We start from the raw sequence: 22,898 nt of genomic DNA, 5'->3' as shown, positions 1-22,898 counted from the left end.
CTCTCTCTTTTTTTTTTACTTTTCTTTACTCTTTTCCCCTTTGTGATGATTTCTACGTACGCGGACCTAGAGAAAAGAAATACGGACGGGATGGTGTACGTGATTCTATCTATAATGTACACAACTAGTAGTAGGAGCAAACAAATCATCATGCACGCCTCTGCTTACGTGGTGCGTTACACATACACATCTAAGAGGCAAACAGGTTTGTCTCTTCTTGGGCGAGGCCGAGCTTTTTTTACCTCTTCTTATTTTTCTTTTGGTTCGCGATCAATTTTATTGTTATCGGGGTAATCAAATTCGCCTGGGTTTTTTGCGGGATTGAGATTGCAAAAAGAAAGGGGACTTGACTTATGTTAACGGTTGCTTGTGGATGCGGAGACTTAGGTCGTGGGGTATAAGATATATGCTCGCTATTGTAAATTTCAATACGTTTTAGTTTTTTTGTTTTTATACGTTTTTTGAAAGGAAATAATTAATCCGTGGAATTAATTGCAAGCTACATCCACGCCAAATGAATGCAAATATAATTATATATACGTAGATATACTAAATTTTATAAGAGTTTGTTGAATTACATCAAAAACAGGACCATAACTTTGCATTTAATAATAATTTAAAAACTTAATAAATTATAGAAAAGAATTATCAAATTTGCTTTTTTTTTTTTAATGTACTTGTCACGTGTAATGGGTGTATGGGAAAATTTCAAGATACTTACCACATACAACTCTGTCGAAAGGATTCATCCAGTCTGTAAATCAAAAAACAAATATTTACTGTAAATTAACGTTGAAAATTGGGGATTTTTCATTAATAACGAGCACATTGAGGAGCTTTTCTTCAGGATAAGGAACAAAGTGTGTTTACTTTTAATATTTCAGTCACAACTTAAATTTAAAAACGAACGGGGTTATAATACCAATATATTTGTAAAAACAGGCCATTACGAGGTTTGAAGTTCCAAAAAACTGCAGGATCTCGGTGATGGTTGAAAATAGCCGTCTCGTTGCAAATATATATTAAATTAAGAAGTTTGCTTTCACAAGTCGCGATAATTTTAATTGCTAGAAATACTTTCGAGAAACTCTACTGCCTTCTGCTATCACGCCGATTGCAATTAAAGCCTTGCAAGTTGTTACGAAATTCATGCGTTGCTAAAATATATTTTTTTATAAAAAATATAGTTCCAGTTTTACCAATATCACAATTTAATTTCCATTGAATTGCGAAAAAAACGTGTACTCTTGACGCTCACGGTTCTTCTTCAGTGGGTCGAGCATCCGACGGACGACGCCATGTTTCTCGTCGTCGTCCGTCGGCAAAGCTCGCGCGGCTGCCTCATCTCTAGTGGTATGTAACTTTTTTGCGTCTATTGTTAACGACCTCAATATGCAACAACAGTAGTGTACATTTACATGCAATTTAAATGCGTATTCAATATTAAGCGCGCAATTTTCCGGATAGTTTTGCCAACAAACGTGACCATTATCTACTTGGACGGGTATTTTTCTTTATCTCGATGTGTGTTAACAATATGCTCTTTCGACATTCATTGAGCTTTTCAAAAACGTCGCGGCTGTATGAAATTTGGAAACTAGGACAGATGTTTTCCATGACAACGCAAGTAGACCTTTTCTTGAATACGTTTTCCTACTTAACGACCGCGATAAATATGGAAAGATAAGGTATTTATCTCACGATTACGAAAAAAATGGAGAAAAAAATATTATGGCAAAAGGCTTTTTTTAACCACAAGCAATTTTTTTTGCGTGAAAAAAAAAAAAGTTGTTCCAACACAGAGTACTGAAAATCGGTAAACGTGTCCATCAAGATGATGGTAAGGCAGAACAGAAGGAGAAGGAAAGAAAAGCTCCGCAAGCTCGAGACGAGGGCGTCAACTGACAGTACTCACCGGTGATGGACATCCAGGGGTAGCGCGGCAGGTCGGGTATGCCAGGCTGTCCGGAGGTCGGCTGCTGACACGAGCCAAGTGGATCGACGACGCTCGCCGCGGCCGCCTGATGGTAGAACTGCGCCGCCGCTGCCATGGACGTCATCGAGGCCGCTGACACCGAGGACGCCGACGCGGACGACACGAGGCTCCCGGGCGTCGTGCCGTTCTGGTGGTGGTGCCCGAGGGTGTAGTTGACCATGGGATCGGCGCTGCTGGGCGCCACGTTGCCCGTCAAACTGGCGGTGTATCTGCACGACTTGTCACCCGTGGCTGCGTCCACAGCGGCGGCTGCGGCCAGGGCCGCGCTCGACGCCGCCGAGCTACCGAAGGTCGGCACCATGCTCGACGTCGCGCCGAAGGCGGCGGCGGCCACGGCCTGCTGCTGTTGGTGGTGGTGGTGGGCCGCCGCGGCCGAGACGTAGGGATACATGCTGGATGTGGGGCGGGCCGCGGGCGAGGTCGAGGCCGAGCTGCCCGAGTGCTGTGGACTCGAGCCCGTCGGGCTGGGCGTGCTGTGGTGCTGGGCGTAGCTGGCTGCCGCCGCGGCAACCGCGTTGCTGAGGCTCGACTCGAGTTGGCTGGCCGCTGCTGCCGCTGCCGCTGTCACTGGACTGGTCGCGATGATGCCTGGCGCGGTGCCTCCAACTGCTGCTGCTGCCGCCGCGGCCGAACAGGCAGCCTGGACTGAACTGGGGTTCGCGGTCGAGAACAACTGCTGGTACGGCGACGGATGCTGGTGGTACTTCGGGAGCATGCTATCGATTATGAATTTCGAACTCATAGCGCGCCGGGAGGGCTGTCGCTCTCACCTTCCAGGGCGCACCGCTGCTCTTGCTCCTCCTGTCCAACGTGTAATGTGTAGCTCGTTTTAAACAATTGGGGCAACGAAAATAGGAGGAACAGCTACAGGGCGATTAGCTGGACCACTCGCGATTAGCGACGGTAACTAGGCGCGCACTGCCGTTGAGCCGAGGCGCCGGGTTGGCGCGACTCCGCCCGCACATCCTGGCTACTTTGGGTTATAAGGTGTGTACAGCGGTATCCCAGCTTTGATCCAGCACAGGCAGTAATGCTTCACTATCCCGACAAACTCGCGCACTGTTTCTGTTACTGCGGCACTGACAACTCGGCAATTGTCACTCTTTTTGTACTTGGGGGGGAAAAAAATAACTAACAAACAACGTTATGAGTAAAGAGTTCGCTCGCGTACCACGAAGCGACGACGCACAGAGTTGTCCCACCAGCTGCTCCGGAGCAGTGATGATAAACGGGAACACACTGTAGTACAGAAGCAGACGACTACGACAACACCGCGGAGTGGCGAGGGAGTCTGCGAGTGTCAGCGGGCGACGACAACGGCGGTGGTGTCCCTCGCGCTCTCTCAGCTGATCCGCGTGTGCGAGCGACTGTGACGCTCGTCGGGAGAGCTTTGCCTATCGCCGTCGTAAAAATTAAAACACGCGAAGAAGGAGACTGCGGCTGCGGCGGCGTTGGATCAACAACGGCAGCAGCAGTAGTATAGTAGAATAGTAGTAGTTATCGAGCTGTAGTCAGTCAGACAGTCAGTCATAGGGTCGGCTCACCCCAATGGGAGAACAAGAGAGAGACAGTGGATGCGTGATGTACCGATGTGACGTGACGTGCAATAATGATGACGATGACGATGATGGGGATGATGATGGTGGTGCAGTAGTGTGTGGCGCGCTAATTCGTATCTCAGTTGGGCCGTAGTGCAGTAGTCGATGATGATGATGATGATGGCTAGCTGGGCCAGCCGCTCGTCCCGTCAGGTGCTAGAAGCCGTTTTCTTGCGTACTTCTCGGATAGTCGACGAATCCTTTATGGGCCATGCATGAAGGTACTATAGCCCCCTATCCCGAGCGCCGCGTACTACAACCGCGAGAGCGAGCAACACGCGCCCGTCCACCAACTCTGGATCTGTATCTGTGCTCGCGTGTGTAAATGTGTGCAGACGCGCGCACACACATATTTTACTCCGCTGCTTCCTTCTCCAGCACAACAGCACCCAGACCGGAGCAGCAGTCCGTCGTCGTCGTCCTCAGCACACACACGCCACAGCGGCGGCAGCTCGGTGTGTAACCCCTTACAGTAATGGCGCCCCGTGGATGCATGTGTGTGATCCTGTTTCTCTCTTTTCTCCCTCTGCTCTTTGCGCGTGTACGTTGTGAGCACACTGCACGGTCTTCCTACGGCGGTCGCGGCGAGCTTTTTCCCCCCTCTCCTGCAGCGCGTATGGCACGCCACCGCGAAGAGAAGAAGAGCCCGTGCACGGAGCGGGGCGCCAGCTGGTAAACAGAAGCGGCCAATCCGGGCCCGGCCTTACCCAGTCCCGAGCCAATCGGCTTTGGCCTCGCCGCGCTGCCGCCAAGATGAATGGGAACGCGCTCTCCACTGCGCGCCACGTCTGTGTTGGTCCTGTTCTGACTTCTTGGCTGTCTCTATGTGCCTGTCTGCCCGTCTGACTCTCTCTCTCTCTCTCTGGCTCACTCGTGACTTCTGTGATGCTGGTGGCTGTGGCTCCTCGTGCGCTTGCGAAAGAGAGAAGGCCGAGCTGCTGTCAGTCTGCTGGCACGCCACGTTGCCTCCCTTCTCATGCCTGACCCTATATACATGTGTGTGGCCGAACATTTTTCCTCTCCCTTCGCTCCCTCTGCCGTCTCATATTTGTGCCCGTCTCTCTCTCTCCTGCTCCGTTTCTCTTCTCCACGTTCCTGCTATCGTTCTCTCTTTTGCGCTGCTGGTAGAGCGTGTGTGTGTGTGTGCCTAGAATGCACCGACCGGAGGAGGGTAGATGAAGCAAGAGTTGGCCGTTTTGCACTGAGAGGCTGCACGAGGTCGCATCGGAGACATCGGTGGTAAATGAGGAGGGAAAAAATCGAACGGGGTAATGACAAGGATGGCCGGAAAAACAGCCACGAACGAGGTCCCGGTATGGGTCTGTCTACTTTCGGCTAGTTCTACTATCTGGCAATATTGTTGCTACGCTCCGGAAGTTCTCGGGGCGAGATAGCGAGATAGCGTCAATCGCAAAATAACCGTCATTATTGTAATAAGTGCACTCATACTTACTGATTTCATTTTCAGGTCGTTGCTTGCGTATCTCCATGTTGGTCCGTATCTCTTGTTTGCATTCGAACGAATTCACAGTTTGTTTGCACTAATGATTTATAGCGCAATAAAAGCTATGTTTCAACAAAACCTCATTTTCCTCCGATGCTTTCGAGTAAATTTGTTTTTTCTTTTTTTTTTTTTTTACGGCCTCTTCTCGGAGACTTTTCGGTGGTAATTAATTCGTCGCGTTCGTAAAACTAATTTTTCAGTGCTCAATAAATCAACGGACTCTGCGGTTTTATTATAGCTTCGGGGTATTAAAAGTGTACTGACTTGCTACCAACCGCGTTTATTTTTAACTTTAGACCGTTGCCAAACAGCAAATATCACGAATTTCGTTTTCAATTGAAAAACTCGCCAAAATATACAAATTGTTATGGATATTTGCATCAATAGAAAGGGTAATGTTGTAAACTACTCACCAACTCGCAGAAAACCCTGTAACAAACACAAAAACCATCGATTAAATCTATGAATTCAAATCACTTGAAATTACTATTTTATGAAAGAAACAATAAAAAATTTTTTATAGAAATAACACAGGAATAAAAACAATTTAAGAGCAGCACATTATACGTCAGATATTTTTTTTGGCACGTTACACCATTTTGTGTACTTTATTGGTAATTTCAATGATAAAAGTAAAATAAATAGGTACATAGTAAAAAAATAAAGATACTGTGTGAACCTCAATTGAATGAATTTGTTATACAACAAATACTGACTACAATTCTTTGTTCGTACCTTACATCGCTTGGGTATTGAACGAAACATACGCCTGCGTGCGTGTACAATGGCAACCTAATTTTTAGGCGATATACGGTAACAAAAAAGAAAAAAATGAAAAATGGCCCCAAAACGCAGTATTTCTTTCCAAGGCGTGGTCGTGGGCACATAACAGTGACTGTAAAATTCATTAAAATCGATGCATCCCATATAAAGACTGACACGTACACGCATCTCGCTTCTCATCCCTTTGCTGAAGGAGAAAGGCACAGAGGGCCTGGAAAGATGAACGGCCTCGCCCCTGACGTAAGGTTCTTTTGCGGCCTCGTAATGTCGCTTTCTCTCCCGAAAACCGCACCCAATGGGCATCACGAAAGAAAGAAAATAGAAGGGCTTTTGTAGGAGCACCGCGAGCAGCAGAAAAAGGCGAGAGAAAGCACAAAGAGAAAGAGTCGCATGTTTTCCATCTCCGGTGCCGATCGACGATGAAAATCTAACTCGTGACTGTCCATCTGGCATGCACGAGGGACATTTTTTAGTCTTGCGTATCAGATTTGGCACTTGAAAAGCCGAAAGAGGCTCGTTTGAGCAGCGGCTGACTGTAGTATGCAACGAATTGAAACTGTTTTTTAAAAACCCGGCTATCGGCCCCAAATCACCCCGACGAAGCTTTTTTATTTTGAAACTGCTCTTCTCGGAAGCACGTAAAATGTTGTTGCAAACAAACAATCACTGCGGTTTGCCCAGAGAACGTTTGACGTTTTATCGCTTTCCAACGACATGTGAATGGAAACAGCCTACATCATGCAGTTTTCGGTGGATTTCATTTTATTTTTTTCTTCACCAACTTTGGTACAAAAACTCGTGTCTTAAACCAACGTTTACAACACACTTTTCTATAAGCCTTAAAGCGGAGACAAACACCCGTCGCCGTTGCCGTATCAACAAATTCTCCCAAGGTGTAGTATAATTAATTCCGAGCATGCAGACAGGCGAGAAAACAGGTGTGAAAGCCCGTGTCTGCTTCGTGAAAATCGCGTGGGAAGTGAGACGCAATGATGCACCACGTCGCGTCGTATACATCGCCGATGGCGCTAAATAGCCACCCATGTCGATCGTTAGAGCTCGAAAAGGGGCGAAAGACTCCGCTATAGTTTCCCCCCTCTCTCGTTACATACGTGACTGACGACTGCTTTCAAATCGATAGATCGAGGTGCTACGGGACATCGGTATACGTATACATACATGCACGTGTGCTGAATTCCGTGCACGTACATCTATACCTTCTACGACGAAGCTTGTGCTGTGGTAGAAAGCTTCTGTAGGTGCAGATGTACATGCACACGAGAAGGGGATCGGATCGCTCGGGCAGGTGACTCACGTAGACGAGCAGCGCTCGAGAAATGTATTATTAAGAGACCCCGGGGCCGCTGATGTACTTGTATCATTTGCGAGTACTTCTCCGACAACTTTTTTGATGCGTTTGACAAACGCAAACAAAGGAAATAGCCTTAAAATTGAGGTCCAATTATTATTGCTTGGCCAACACCTATCGGTCAATAATTTCTCTTCTACGTGCACTTTCGCAGCCGATCGGTAAAAGGGTGCGCGCCCGCGCGCAGACGCACTTCTTCGCGTATACGCAGGCCCAGCCACCAGCAGAAGTTGCTTGGACCTATATTATTTGCGTATTCATGTGTGTACACTCTTGTAATCCCACCGTGTGTACGTGGATCGGCAGGACAGAGTGGTACATTGCGTGGCTGCTTCTGCAAAAGAACGAGCTCCTGTAACTATATACCAACACCCATCCTCGCACAAGGGGTTGAAGAGATCGAGTGCAGCGATGATACGATGGGAGAAAGAACACGAAGGGTAGAACAAGACACGGGAGAAAAAGAGCAGAGCCGGCTCTTTTCAGAGTTAAACCCTCGAAATCCGCCTGACGCGGCAGAAGCGCTCTGGTGCATGTGTACACGCACACGTATGTACACGTTGAGCGCTTGACCTGTCGGGGAAAGAAAAAGAATGCGCCAGCAGGAGAAGGAGGGGGTAGAAAAAAGGGAGAATAAGTATGGGCGGCGTAGCTCTGGTATGGTATGTTTAACTCGGGGCTAGTCCCTGCGATCTAAAAGACACCTGGCGCGCCATCTACGAGAGGATTACGACAGTCTCTCTAGCTCAATTTCTTCCCTCCCTCCTGCACTTTTTTCCCATCTCCCTCCATCCATCCGTTTTTCCAGCGGCGTGAGATTTACTTGTAAACTTTGTTTGCGTCGTTTGCAAGTTTGGACGATTTCCTCGGGCTTGCTTCCGTTGATATTCCCGAAATATCCAGGTTAATATTTTACGGAGGCATTTTTCATCGAGCAGAGTTTTTTATATTTTTTTTATTTTTAGAAGTGGTTAGTAATTATCTAGAAGTGAAAATGTAGGCAATTAGGAAACAATCAAACTTTATAAAAAATCTACTAGCTGAATGTAAGTAAAGGAAGTACAATTACGAATGCAATTCATGTGATGTCTGACATGTCTGACCATACTCGGCTGTGACTACTTGTCTGCCTTATCGATGGAGTTTAAAAAAAAATACACTACAATTATATCGGCGGTCTGACTGAATAACGCTACTTTTTAATGCATACTTAATAACAAAATGACTACTTTTTGAAGTGTGGGGCAAGAAGATTACTTTTCAGGCTTTAAGGCAAAAAGGTAACTTTTTAAAATATTTTTTTTTCTTCGTATTTTAAGTTGGCTATCCAGATTATAATATATTCTGTTATAATAATTCTCAAACAACTTTTAAATAAAATCATCTCAACTTCAATACATACGTCAAATTTACTTTAAAATTACATGTTATTAACTTTAGTCAATAACTTTATAGTAAAAATTAGTAAATTATATTAGATTAGTACTCTACTAAATGTTTCATGCAAATTTTGTTTTTTTTTTATTGTCGTAGGCCACAAACATGTTGAGATAAGTGTTATACGTGAGTGACAACTTATCGGCTAGGGCCCTGGGAAATTTTATTAAAAATTAAATTGCAAATGGACTTTATTCGCAGTTTAGACGTAGTCTAATCATTTAAAATTTTGTGATTGGATCTGACGCACATGTTTAAGCATACATTAAGGTCTGGTATACTCGACTTTTATCGTATCTAATGGCACTTGTACAGTTATTTTTAATACTTTCATTTTTTGCGAGGCGAGGACAAAGTAAGATATAGCCGTATAACAATTGTAAATACTTTCGCTCGGATACGAAGAAAAAGAGATTACATTACACAAACAAAATGTTTGAAATCCTGTACTACGCGATACAATACTGTCAGCTTCGTCTCGAATATATATCATGCAGTACAGGAAATTAAATTTTCTGCCGTAGTAGTGCAATATGTTATTTTGTTTTCGGAAAATACCTAATTCTCATGTAGACTTAAAATTAAATCACTTGCACACGTGCTTAAAAAAAATACGACCGTTTCGTGAGCAACATTCAGGGCCTTAAATAAATGTATCTCCAAGAATGTCCCAACACTAAAATGTTACTATTTATCAAAGAGTGGACCATGTCATTTTTATCTCTATATCACACCCTTCGATCATACATCTAAAATTACGTGTTGGGGCCTGTCGATAATGACGGATGTAAATGTAATACCTACCTCATTTAAATCCACCTCTACCTCGTGTGAGGTCCTCTTTACCTTCGTGTGTCAACCGTTATGTTTTCTTCGCTTTTTTTTTTTATATAACTTTGGTAGTGAGCTCAAATGTCAATAAAAATATAATCAATGTAAGGAAAAGAAATACATGGATAGAGCAACAAAATAAAAGTAGTCATGATTTTTCGACCCATCATCGATAAAATAATCTGCATAAAACATGCGATTCTCATAAACTGAAAAGATAAAAAGGAAGAAGAATGGAACAATCTTCCGAATAATAAATAAATCAAAATGGGAGAAGGAAAAAAAAGTAGCAGCAGGAAACCAGTAGGAGGGTAAAGTGTCTGCGTTGACAGTAGTCATAAAGCTTGCCTGATGGGGAACTGCGACAAGACAGTGTCTCGTCTTCGTCGGTGGTATAAATATACATACACATGTACGGTAAGACACGTGTTTTTCGCGTGTGGAGAAAACACCTAGAGAAAAAGGTAGGTACAGGCATCGTGGAACGAGACACACGTGACGAAGAAATGCTTCTCTGTGAACTACACGAGGGATCGGAAGTAGCAGTACTGACACCATCACGACGGGCATTACTGTATTTTGTGCTGTGGGCCACTTAACGACATCAGCTGAGCGGACTTGTGACTCGATGCGTTTTACTGCTGCTTCTCGCGACGCTTTATTGCCCCATCAAAACATAAAACGCCGCCCAGCTGGAGTGACTGGCTCTCTTCCGCACTCTTGAGTGCAGTAAGTACTTGCACGTTGACGCCACCTTTACTTTTAGCGGGTTTCGGGTATGCCACGAACATTGCTCGCGTAATCACACTCTTGATCTACTTATTTACGTTGGCCCAGTTTGGGTTATTCAATTATTTTTCGATGCCGTGAATTGGGTGGGTCACGAGAATACTGTTTGTCGTAAAATTTGTCGCTGGAGGAATTATCACTGGGTAAATAAATGTGTGATGTATACGTGCTCTACTCGCACATCCAGCGGAAACAGAATATAAAAATTTAATGCGCGACATAAATGATCTTTATGGATACTAATGCTAAGAACGCGGAAGTTTCACGAGTTCAGCGAGATCAGCACTTCGGCGTATCACATTTTCTGATGATAAATAGTTTTATAATGTGTTTGGATACGAAATTTACGCTCCATCCGGTTGAATAAATTAAAATTTACGCTTCTTAACATTTACTAAAAAACGTGTCGTTGTCACCGTTGAGAAGCTTTGATGATTTTTAATTTAATATTAAATTTTGCAATGATAGAGTCGGTTGAGTTCAACAATACTTATGGGCATATTTATGTATTAAAAAATTGTAGTTGACATTTGTGTGATTCACTATATAAATTTTTTCTGGAATGAATTTATTGAACGAATTGATTAAACATCGAGTTTAACTGTAAATTTAATTAATGAAAAACCTATGCAGGCAAAAATTATTAGACGTCACATTACATTAGACACAGATTCGTTTTTGGAATCTACAAAAAATGTGTCTAACAACTGTAAAAATAAGCAGTAATCTTTTCAACCACCCCTAAGTAAAAACACTAAAAAACTTTTTAAATTAAAAAATTTCTGACCACTTGATACATAAGTACAGCTTGAAAAATAAAATAAAATAAATTGATGAATAAAAAATTTTAACAATTACCGACCTTTTTTTACAATTTTATATTTCAGTTACACATAAAAAAAAACTAGAGTTCGTATTACCTCTTATACATAAAAAAATTAAATAAAAAATATACATTGTCTATTAACAATGTTTTTTTATTTCAGGACTGATTTTATGGAAGTGGAAGAATCACTGATACTATAATAAAATTTATTTTTGACGCCTTTCTTAACATTGACTTAAAGAAAACCTTTTTTCTCCATCGTAATTTAGTTGTATAAAAAAGTGAGTAAAATTTTTTTAATTCAATTTTTCAGCATAAGTTTCAAAGTAAAAAAAGTTTTGCCTGAATTTGATTTTAATATTAATTTCATTAAATACGTATTGGACGAATGAAATCGACTTGCATGCTTTCAATTTAACAGTAAAATTATTTTCCAGAGGATTTTTAAAGGCTTTAAACGAAGGAGCGTTCAATGCTCTCCTCCTCTGCAAATAGGATATGGGCAGGGCGAGAGGTAACCAAGCGCTCCCTTCAAAATCAATAATCCTTACCACACTAGAGATTTTCTCTGGTCTAGGGTCAGCTTGATTAAAGAAGTCAATTAATTAACAAAAAATTCGGTCTTTCATTTACATTCAGACATAATTTAACAAAATGTTCATTCAAAATATTCAATAATTGTTAACTATAGCTCCAGTGCGGTATCACGAAGCAACTCTAAAAAAAAAAGAAAAATAAAATTAATCGCCATACAATTGCAGGAAAGCTCATAAAAATAAAATAATCAGCTCGTAAAAAAACCATTATAAAATATTTAACTGCACAAAAGTAGTGGTATATACCCTGTGAAGGTATCGAGCGGTGGGGCATAAAAGACGAAAGGCAGCTGCCCATGTGCTCGGACAGCTTGCAAAGAAAACCTGGCAACATCCACCCCTCCACAACAGAGGAAAGATTTCGGTGGCGTCATCTGACTGAGGGTGCGCGAAGCAGCATCAGCAACTGCCGAAAAGTGGTGGTCGCCAGTGTGCGTGCGGGAAACCCTCCTGCCGCACCGACCGAACGCAGCAGTCGGCCGTGACCTCTCGGCTGATTGGCAAAAGTTCTGGGCTCACCTCTCCCTTGCACCCCGATACGACTCGCGTACGCCTGATGCTGGCCTTTTGTACGCCTTGCGGCCACGCACCGTTATACCGTCGGAGATATCTATAGTTCCTACGAGTCTCGCTAGGGTGGAAATCGAAGTACGAGGGCGCGCCAAAATGTAAAATTTGGTTCGGTCCCTTCTTGCTGAGTTTTTTTTCTTGCGGATTCCTATCTACAAACAATGAGGTTTGAGGTTTTATGCTGCTTAAAGCTACACGTGAAAATTCCTTGCTAGCCTAAATAGCTAATAATTCTTTTTAATACTATTTCATGAGTACTTGAAAACTGTGCGATTTCACGGTGGTTGAACCAAGAGTATGGTACAATTAAAAAAAATACATAATTGTACTTAACCACCCATCACCTTCAAACATGACGAAATAATCTTACCAATTAAAGAGCATACTAAACATTCAACAAGCAGACTAAAATACCACCGTCGCCATCCATATTTGAATATAAGCCTTGAAAAATGTCTTGGCGTACGGACCGGCAGCCCAGAAAGTACACACGGACACCAAAGCATGTACGTATGCACTCAGACACCACCCAGTCACCCCATACCTTCACCAACGTAACAGCAGCAGCAGTCGGCAACAGTAGCTACCGCTTGGCATTCATAATGTCGGGAAAATATGTGTTTGACTCTAGGCAGCGCGTGTAACGTGGTAAATCCCGAGGTAAGACCACTATTTACGCGTACATATACCACGTACATGCAAGGCAAAGTAAAAACGACAAGCTAACCAGCCGTGGTCGTGGATTTAAGCCTCGGAGCAATTTTAATTGAAGCCCGATGGGGCAAACTACCAGCTAAAATACCGACTGCTTGTCGATTATTTTCGCAACTGATAACGGAATACCTTATTTGGTGGGACTATAAGGCAAAGTTCTGTCTTATAACTTATCGCATCGATGTGCGCACGTACCCCATTGGCCTGTGCTCTGGCACTTATCATCCTGTACACTACAAAGAGAAAATGAGAGGAGGGAGAGGATAAAGGACGTAAAGCAGTGCAAGTGGTGGTTTCGTTTCGAAATTATCGGTGCGAGGGCACACCAATGATTATCATTCATTATTTTCGTGTGACGACTCGGGTACAATTTTCTCCGGAGGAAAAATAATTATAAGCGATGCCAAAATTACGCACCGCAGGAAATTCTTTCTGTGAAGGTAGTTTTCTCGTAATTACGGTCCTTCTGAGTATCTTATGTGTGGTAGTTTCGGTTGGTTTTCATACGGGGTTACTGCATTTTTGTATCGTGGTACAAAGTTGTTTTTGTTTAAATATACGTATATGTACATTTATTTTCAAAATAAATAGGCCGATGAGTCATCGCGTAGATCACGTAAAGAAAAAACGTAAACGATAAGTACCAATGTAATTATCATGAAATTTGAGGCAGTTTAAAGGCTCCGAGTAAGTAATCTTGTTTCAGACCGTTACTTTCGTGGTTTTATTGACTCGTTGCGACTGAAAAAAAATCTTTAAATACCTGCAAACGATGCACAGTTGATAAAATAAAGAAAAATAAGCGGCTTGTAAAAGTTTCCGGCATCTTTGACTTCCATTTTAAATGGTACACCGCATTACGGATCAAATGTCCATACAGTTCGCCATCAAAGTATCGCCGATTCACGTTCGGCTACTTTGTCGAAAGAAGAAAAAAAGAATGCAAATCATGTGACTCAAACTTTGAAGTTTAATTGTTACGTTGATAACACACAAACAACCATATCAATAGTTGTGGCATAAATAACATTAAAATATTTTTCGTTGTAGATGATTGGGATTTTTTTTAACTAAGAAAAACATCACTATAATATTCCCAATGATTCGCGGCTTAATAACAGCGAATGAGCAGTAATTTACGCTGACGCCATGAAGAACAAGGAATCACGAATCTCTTAGTTCACGTGCTCAGTAACGATCTCGAAACACGATTTTTTCCCCCTCGACTCGTGAGCTGAGCAGCTGAGCTGGAGGCCTACCACGTCGTGTATCCAAGGCTTTTCTTCCGTCTCGCCCTTTCTTTCTCCATCGGTTTGGTGTCTGTTCTGGGTTGGGGTGACAGGCAGTAAAAGGGCAACGAGCCCGACCAACCGCATGGAAGGGTTGCCGCTTGGTGTGGCCTTGGCGCGGGCCATTTGCACGGACCGCTCGGACGCATCCTTTCTGGTGTGACGCGTTGCGAAGGAAGAGTCAGCGGTCTTTGGGTTGGAAAAAAAAAGAAAACAACTAGTAACAAAAGACAATCAAGCACTTAACAAGAAGCTCTCGAATTTTTTTCAGCTCGAATAGATCGATGTCCTCGATGTTAGTAAATTAAAAAAATCTATAAACCTACGATCGAAGTCGGTGTATTGATATTCTGCGAGATTTATTGGGATTTTAAAACCTTTTTCCCACACAAACTCCTAGTATTTACGACTCCGAAATGGGTTTGATACGGAATACCTACGGCGCGCGATATATTTTTGCATATCTAAATACACAGATTTATAAAGGCCATAAAACCCGAGAATAAAAGAATTTCTCCATCTCCGTGTCTTCTTGTGCTCTCTCTCTCCCTCTTTCAGACTCGGAGGATCGTAATTCCGCGATTTAATGTGCATAAGCGCAAAAAAAAACACCAACGAGAATTAAGTCCTCGAAATCGAACTTACTGCGTTGTGTGGTGACTGTGATTTGTGCGATCGAAAAGAAAGGAAACAAAAAAAATTAAGAGAGAGAGAGTAAAGAAGCAACGTCATCGACGTCGCTCGCTCGAACAGAGCAAGAAAAGATTAAGAGACAGAAATATCGTACGGTCGAGAAGTGAACGACCCACGAACGATTTTATGTACGCGATGCATGTCTGCGGTGCGATCCTTGGTATCTCTCGAACTTCTTCCTACGCGATTGGCCGTGGCTAGAGTGCCTGAATCTCTTTAGGTAAGAGTATCCTTTGTTGAAACAATTTTTCTTTTCCTGTCAACGTTTCTTTGACGTATTATTATTTTAACGTGGTACTAAAAAAAAGAAATATATAAAAAATCTATTGTCAATGTCAAAAATATAGATTGTCAATTTCGTTTGCCACCGATCAACTTGGAGACCACACCGCGTGGAAGAAACCATACACTAGACAGTACAGTACAAAGACAAGGAAAAAGAAACATACGTATATAAGGTTGAGAACCATCGTACAGGGATTTACTACGTCACTTGCTCAGATGACTGCTTGCGATTGCCGTGTAATACAAGCGGCCTTGCCTCGTAAAGTTACTCTTTTACTGACACACACACACAAACGCACGATATCTTTTTCTCTATATACCACAACGATGACGTCCCGATGACACGGTGACGTAGTCTCAACTCGCGCCCACGGAATAGTACACACATAGCGACTTTATACTTGACTGCCGAAATTTAATGGTCTATAAAAATGAGAGACTCTCACAGGCCCATGGGGCTGCTGTTCATGCCTTTTTTTTACTCAATGACACGGTCTGCTTCGATCGATTTGGGTGAAGGTACTAGTACTCCATCAAGTGATAGAGAAATGTTTACAAATTTTCGCATTATGAGAAAATTTTTTTTGAGGTAACGACATTTTTTCTTTTGACAATTTTTTCCTTCTAACAACCGTAGCGTCGTATGACTCAAACTTTTCCCGATCAGAAATTCTAAGCTAAAAGTTATCGTCAATAGAGAAGGTTGTTTTTCCCTTGACTTTTTTTTTCCTCCGCCCGATGACCCCTACTGTTGCGATACACATGTCCACAGGCTCGCCTGATGCTAATCCCATCTTCCTTTTACTCCTCATTGAGCATCAACACCCATGCAATTCTAGCGCGTACGTAGGTCCTCGCTTGAAAGAGCCAATAAACAACACGAGAAAGAAACGAGATGGAGGCACAGGCCGAAGGTACAAAAAAAGAGAGTAATGGGATCAGGAACGAGCCCTAATGGACGCTTTTGCAATAAGACTCGCGAGCAATAGATTTGCTTTATTTTTCTGCAAACTCAGGAGAGGAGGCGTTTTAACTTCTGACGAGTAAACTACTCGAGCTTGATTTCATTTTTGTAGCAAAATGGATACACTTGGTCGTGAAATGAATGGTTGGACGATAAAATTATTCCCACGGTTGTCTCGCGGTTTGTGAAATTAATAAAATCATGCTCCTACAACAATTAAGAGAACAAATTTACAACTTTTTCTCAGCAAACTGCGCGAGGGAGTATTTGCAACGCCATCACGATGTGTAATACGAGGTAATAAGCCTGAGCAAATAAGAGAAGAAAAACGATACGTATTTATTTGATAAAAAACCAATAGTAACAGCAACAAAAACAACATCGCAATAAATCAACTATCCTAATAACACTAACAATGATTGGTATCTTCAAACTTTTTACATCAGAAAATTTGATCCATTCCCATTAGCGCAGAGTGCTCGTAAAATCAAAAATATTTCATACAAAATTAATATCACAATACACGTTGGCATTTCCGTGATATAAAAGCGCCCTCCCTGCCCCTGCGATCGAGAAATAAGTCTCGACGAAACTGCTCTCCCGAGGGACACCCTCGACCTACTTCGAGCAGCTCAAATAATATCTCACTCGTCCATTAAAATTGTACGCAAGAAATGATCCTTCGTTTGTCCAACCGATGACCATGCCCTTAAATTATACACGCGACCTTGCGCACACATGTACGAGAGTAAAAAAAAAATACACAGCTTCGCATGCATAAGTGAATCGAAAAAAAATAACAGCGCGCATCGCGATTCGGGCATAAATGGAAACAAAAAAAAAAAAAAAGAACGAATGAAAGGGAGTGGGAGCTGGCACACGAGGGGTGGGTACACACAGCAAAAGAGAAAGAAGGCAAGAGGGTAATATATGATAATGCCCCGGGGGTAGCAGAGAGCGGACAAAAAGGAGGGGGTAGCTGCCTGGCTGTAAATATCGCTCGCACGTCAGGGGTTGGGCGTGGTGGCCTCTCTCTTTCTGCGCCAGCACGGCTACGGTGCTCCCCACCGCTCCTCCTCCTTCTCTCGCAGCAGTCAATACTCCGGGGGCCCCTCTCTCGCGCACGCCAACCAGCCAGCCAGCCAGCCAGCCAGCAGTGGCGTCGCGACGACGGAATTCGTCCCGTCTCTTTTGCTCTCGCGCGTTTACGTGGGCGACAGTGTGTGTACGTGTGCACGCCTGTAACTCCGTGTCGTCGGTGTGGAATGAAAGGGGCGCGACTCGGATGCTCCGAGAAAAATGTGGTGAGTAAGAGCTTATCAAGTTCCGGCGGCCAAAGCGATAGGAGGAGGGATGTAAAAAAACTCTGGCAGCGCGCGAGACTGACTACTATTTTTTGAGTGTCCTCCCTAGGCGAGATTAAAGAAACGGAGGGTGAGCAGTACGTGCCTGGCGTATGAGCAAACATTGAGTTATCTTTGACGCTGCGCCGGCGGAGATGGGAGCCGAGCTGTGGACGGAGGAAGCTTTTATGGCCCCGTTAGAAATAGTTTTGAGTTAATTTGGTAAGCTCGGCCCACAGGCTCGTCACGGACAATCATGGCCACAGCTCAGAAATATATGTATATACGGATCGTCCGACAAACAACGCAGTACAAAGTTGAAAAAAAAAAAAAAAAAAAAAAAGAAAATCCGTATTTACCGTCGAATTTCGTCGTGCAATTACCGAACTGTACATTGTACATCAGCTGCGTCCATATAAACCACAATAATTCAGGCGCAAAAGCCGAGTTTAAAAATGCACCTCGGCATTATCTTTTCTCGCTCGGCAGTGAGTTACGGACTCGAGAGGAAGGTATAGTTGCGAGGCGGGGAAGAGGAAAAAAAAGCCTCCCTCTAATAATAACGCTCTTACAGCTTTATTTTACAGCGCACGGGGCCCATCGAGCGATCGGCAAGTGGCTCGCTTTATGGCCGTCTTTATGACAATCGCTCGAAAGAGAGACCCTCGCTGCTTCGGGTACCTCGAGCGGGCACAAATGTATGCGTGTATGGGGCAATGAAAAAAATCTCTGGCTCAGCTCCTTCCCGTCTTACGCGCACACGTATCACGCAGCCCAACGCAACGTGTAATTACCATCCTCGACCTCTTCCGGAGTCTTTTCTCACCGTCGCAATTACGCTCTCTATGTGTATTACACTAGAATGACCCTTTTTCGCGTCTAGGTGCACGTACATGTAGAACAGTGTACGTATACATGTATAAGGATAGGTACGTGGTTGGGAATATTTTTGCGAAAAACGTACGCAGGAAATATCGCTCGCGCAGACGCCGCATGCAAATCGTCGTTCCCTCCTTGCGGGGCACCCAGAGGAGATAAGCCACCATGCCTCTTCCCTTTCCCGAGAGAGATTTCACGCCGGCGGCTTCCTCTGCGCACCCACCCCTTTTTTTCCCTCCATCCGTGAATCTCCGATGCAATTTCGCCAGATAAGCGAGAGAAGTCGTTTTCAGGGGCCTCCGTGCGCTCGTGTGTACACGTACAAGGTAACGCCTACGCGGGAGAAAGAAGCGCCGCTGCTTTTCCCGAGCGACGGCCGACGATCATTTTCGGTCCCCTTCTCTTTTTCCCTCCCGTTTCATTTTCGGCGCCCGTTACTCGCTTGTTTATCGGTCACTGCCGTGGGCACTTAAATTCAAATCGCCCCAATGTTTTCGTCCTGCGTTACACGAGCCTATGGATTCCAGAACTCGTTTCTCTTCTCTCTTGCGCGGACGACTTGTATACTTGTGATTATCGGGCATCGCTTGGAGGTTGTAAAAATTTTGTTTTTTTTTCTTTTTATTTCCCAATACGTAAGGACCGAGGGTAAAAATTTTACTAGTGCATCGATCATTGCATCATATCACGGCTCTCTTAACGCGCAGAGTTGGTCGTAGGTGTAAAATTATCGCCACTGCAGTTCTGCTCGTGAGTTGTAAATGTTTTTTTTTCTTTTTCTACCTCACTGGGCAGCTTGTAAATATTAATTCAAGGGGAGCTCATAAAAGTTCAACACCTCGTAAATTCGTGCCACGCATGTACGTGGTGACCTAAAAAAGTTCATCGGAAAAGTAAAAACTAGTTAGCACACGAGTTTTTGAAAAACAGAAAATCGAAAATTTAACAATCGCGATGAATGGTTAGCCAGCTCGAGGAAACAGCTGTAAAAATATTCCTTGTAAGCAGCTGGACGGATGATAGTAACAGCTTTGGTTGGCTTACACCCGAATCGATGCACATCGGGAGTGCCGGGAGATAGTGAGAGGCAAGAGAAAGAGTAGACATACCGTATACATGTACAGAAGACCGTATAAACGAAGACAGCGAGGAGGCAACGAAGAAGAAGAAGAAGCAGCAGAAGGAGGAGTCAAGTTGTTTATTTGATGGTGCCGTAAAAGGCCTCTTTATGTTTATCTGCCATTTAAAACGCTCGCATAAAATCGCCGAGCGCCGCATATGTATGTGTGTGTGTTGGTGGTACATTTGTATACGCTCATGTGTGCATGTATGGCCACACATATACGTGCCATCAAGCTGGCATAAATCACACCACGAGACGCCAATTGGCGTACTTTCGTTTAGTCTTACGTTAGATCGCGCGATTGGCATTTCAAAGACGAGATTGACCGGTTAGCCGATCGGCGCGCGTTAATTGAATCGCTGATTACCTGCGGGCAGCAATGACGCCGATTTCGAATTCTCCTTTCGATGCAACTATATTTGAAGCTAAAAATAAAACTTGACAATCGTAGAAGGCTCTAGTGCTGCAACGAGGCAAACCAACGATCCAACACGAGTCCAATAGAGTCAATAAAAAAAAGGTGGACCTTTCAGTTTCCACCTCCGCTGCCATAAAAAAAGGCAGCGCACCCTCGAGAAAAAAAGACGGAAAATCTCGAGAAAAGGCTTCCCTCGGCGCCGAAACCCAAACGCGGCAAGGCAGGTACTGGTAATAAAAAACAAGCGAGCCGAGCGAAGGGTTGTCGTTGCATCGACCTTGGACTCGTAAAAAAGAAAGACAGGCCCGGTGCATCATCCGCGCAGCTCCATCGTTGCAAACCGCACAGTTTGAGGAAACGAACGAAGGCCAGATGCGCAGTCTTTTCTCTAAGGGCGAAGGAGGGAGGAGAAAAAAATAAAAGGGTTGCTTTGTGCGCAAAGAGCGTTTTACGATCGCCGTGGCCTCCCAAGGTCGCACACGTAGACTCGCCACCCTTCCATCCCGGAAGAGCACACGAGCCGAGGGTCCCACAGGGTTAACAGCCCGGTTGTTTTGTTTTTACGCCAACGGCGCGGTCGCTAGTGTCTTCGCAGGTATAGGTGTCTTTTTTTTTTTTCTTTTTTTTTACGAGAGGGACCGCACGGGGCCAAGAGCCGCGTAAGCGCGGGAGTATGCCGCGACGACCTTGGCTCGGCTTTACGTGACTCCTTCGAGAGCGCAGTCGTTGACTTTATACGGCTGTACGGCTATTTTACTACTCGTAAAGGGGTTGCGTCGTAATCAACCCCCTGCTCTCTCTCTCTCTCTCTCTCGTCACCGGCTCTTTTTGTATGGCTCGTTTCGGGGCCCCCGTGCAGTTTCCACCACCCGGAGACCTTGGATTCGGTAATGGGCACCAGAGCCGGGGACAAGAGAGATACAGACTCCTGAGCTATCGTCACTCTAGCGCCGAAGTTTGTCTATGAAACATCCACGCGGAAAATCGACTCTGCAGTCGGGCTTCGATGGTTCAAAGTTAGATTGGACCCTCTTGGATTTTTGTACTGGCGGAGACTCGTCGTTTGGTGCTTCTCAGTGTGGGTTCAGTGTGAGTTCGTCGGGATCTTGTGGAGTTTGTGGTAGAAACGCGTAGCGATTGGATGTGGAAAGGACTTTCATCATTCGATGATCGTCATTTCTTACGATTGTTGTGGAAGTTAAATTGAAAAATGTAAAATTGCAGTTCGCCAAACGTTAAGAGAACTCAGATAAAGTGACACTATCACGGTACTGGAAATCTTTAACTCTAATGAAAGTGGTCGATTGCAATGTAAATGTGGTAAGGCAAACAAAGCGTCGTAAAAGAGCAATTCTGCTGTAAATTACCAATTTTTTCGTTATACAACTATCATTTTTTTTTAATCGGAAAAAAACATACATAATAATAAATTAACAAAAATCCCCCATCATTGGTACAATTTTTTCTCCAATTATAAATCGATGGATAAAAAAAAAGAAAAAAGCAAGTATCAAAATTTACGCGTCCGCCGGTACAAAACCGTACTTCAAAGCAGCAAGAGACTAATTCCCCGTGACGCGTAAATTCGACTCGGCTACAATGACTCTTACTGTTCAAAGGAAACACTTGTATCCACCGCGCGCAACATAGTACGTGCACACACACTTACTAATTACCACGGCCCTTAAACGAGCCACACCAGCCACGTCGCTCTGTGATATTTTCAATCCCCATCCCAAGCTGGACGCACAGAGCAACACTGTAAACAGAGCCCTTTCTGCGGTCGGGACCATTTGCGCGCTCTCGAGTTTCTTCGCGCACGGCTTTAACTGGGCACTTCCCCCCTTCGTTTTTCGCTCTCTCTCCTTCTACAAAGGGATTGTACAAACAGGCATGCACGAAATCGGCCCTTTTGCCCGTCGGAATGGTCGACTCTTTCGGCTCTGCACCGCTTCGTAATTACATCGCGTATTTAATTAGTCTTACCAACCAGAATCTTTTTGGAGCGAGGATGGCGGATGATTTTCGTTTCCTTCCTTGGTAAACATACATATATTCTTAATTAGCTCTTTATTCCACTTTATGGGGATAATTTAAAATTAAAAATACGAATGAAGGTGCTTGTCGCGATAAATTCATTTTCGCTTTTGGAGTGAAATGGCTGTTAAATTCAAAACAATTGTACTTCGAAATGAAGTCAGGTAGCACTTATTATTGACTCTGGTTTGCATTTCTAATTATTTAATCGGTTCCCGTACGTATTCACCCAAGTCAAAAATATTGAACGAAATCAATAAATATGAACAAGCGCGAGGATCCATATTCACCGGCACGTATACGTTCACACGCCGAGTACTTTGAGTCCAGTCAAAGTGGATCTGCCATCATAGAGGCCTAGTGTCACTCGAGTGGCCGTATAATTCCGTCGGAAGAAAATTAAGCTCGTAAAAATGAGATATACGATGGCGCAATCGCCCTGCACAATTTGCATTTTCATAGCTCGGCCTGGAGCGTCTTTTTTCTCTTTCTTTTTTTCTTTTCTTTCTCTCTTGGCGAACTAGCGCGTATTAATCAACTGGGCTGCCCAAAAAATATTTATTTACGTAAAGAAAATTGATACACTTTACTTGATCACTGGATGTTCATTGATTATACTTCAGATTGAATGTATGTTTTTGTGGAATTTTTTTATATGAATTTTTGCAGTTTGCTAGAAGGTATTTCAAAAAATTGATGAAATGAACTATTAAATTGATACGTGCAGGAATAACTATAAGGTTTGATAAGAATATCACAGCTCAAATGCTTGTACGGAAGACTGATTACTTAAATATTATAAATGTAAATGTGATGCAAGTCTCCTGGAGTAGCTAATTGTAAAATGCTTTTTA

At 43.7% G+C, this 22,898-nt stretch overlaps 1 protein-coding gene across 3 annotated transcripts in view; it reads right to left on the bottom strand.

Moving 5' to 3' along the window:
- LOC106647338 (uncharacterized) overlaps positions 1-2,738 on the bottom strand; it is a 29,190-nt gene extending 26,452 nt beyond the window's left edge. Inside the window, exons 1-3 of one of the 3 annotated variants that reach the window (XM_089591341.1) lie at positions 2,604-2,738; positions 1,916-2,525; positions 722-754 (exon numbers count right to left, since the gene is read on the bottom strand). In XM_089591341.1, the coding sequence (XP_089447467.1) occupies positions 722-754; positions 1,916-2,525; positions 2,604-2,738 (778 nt within the window). Of the gene's footprint in view, positions 1-721; positions 762-1,904 lie in introns of all 3 variants that reach the window. The other 2 variants (XM_089591339.1, XM_089591340.1) reach the window with 2 other exon arrangements.
- Between the last annotated feature and the right edge of the window lie 20,160 nt (positions 2,739-22,898).

The sequence above is a fragment of the Copidosoma floridanum genome, unplaced genomic scaffold, assembly GCF_036245765.1.
Source record: "Copidosoma floridanum isolate Cflo_tuat_1 unplaced genomic scaffold, Cflo_Japanese_pri ptg000013l, whole genome shotgun sequence".
Lineage (NCBI taxonomy): Eukaryota > Metazoa > Arthropoda > Insecta > Hymenoptera > Encyrtidae > Copidosoma > Copidosoma floridanum.
The sequence above is the reverse complement of the archived record's forward strand: the minus strand, read 5'-3'. Positions and strand labels throughout refer to the sequence as shown.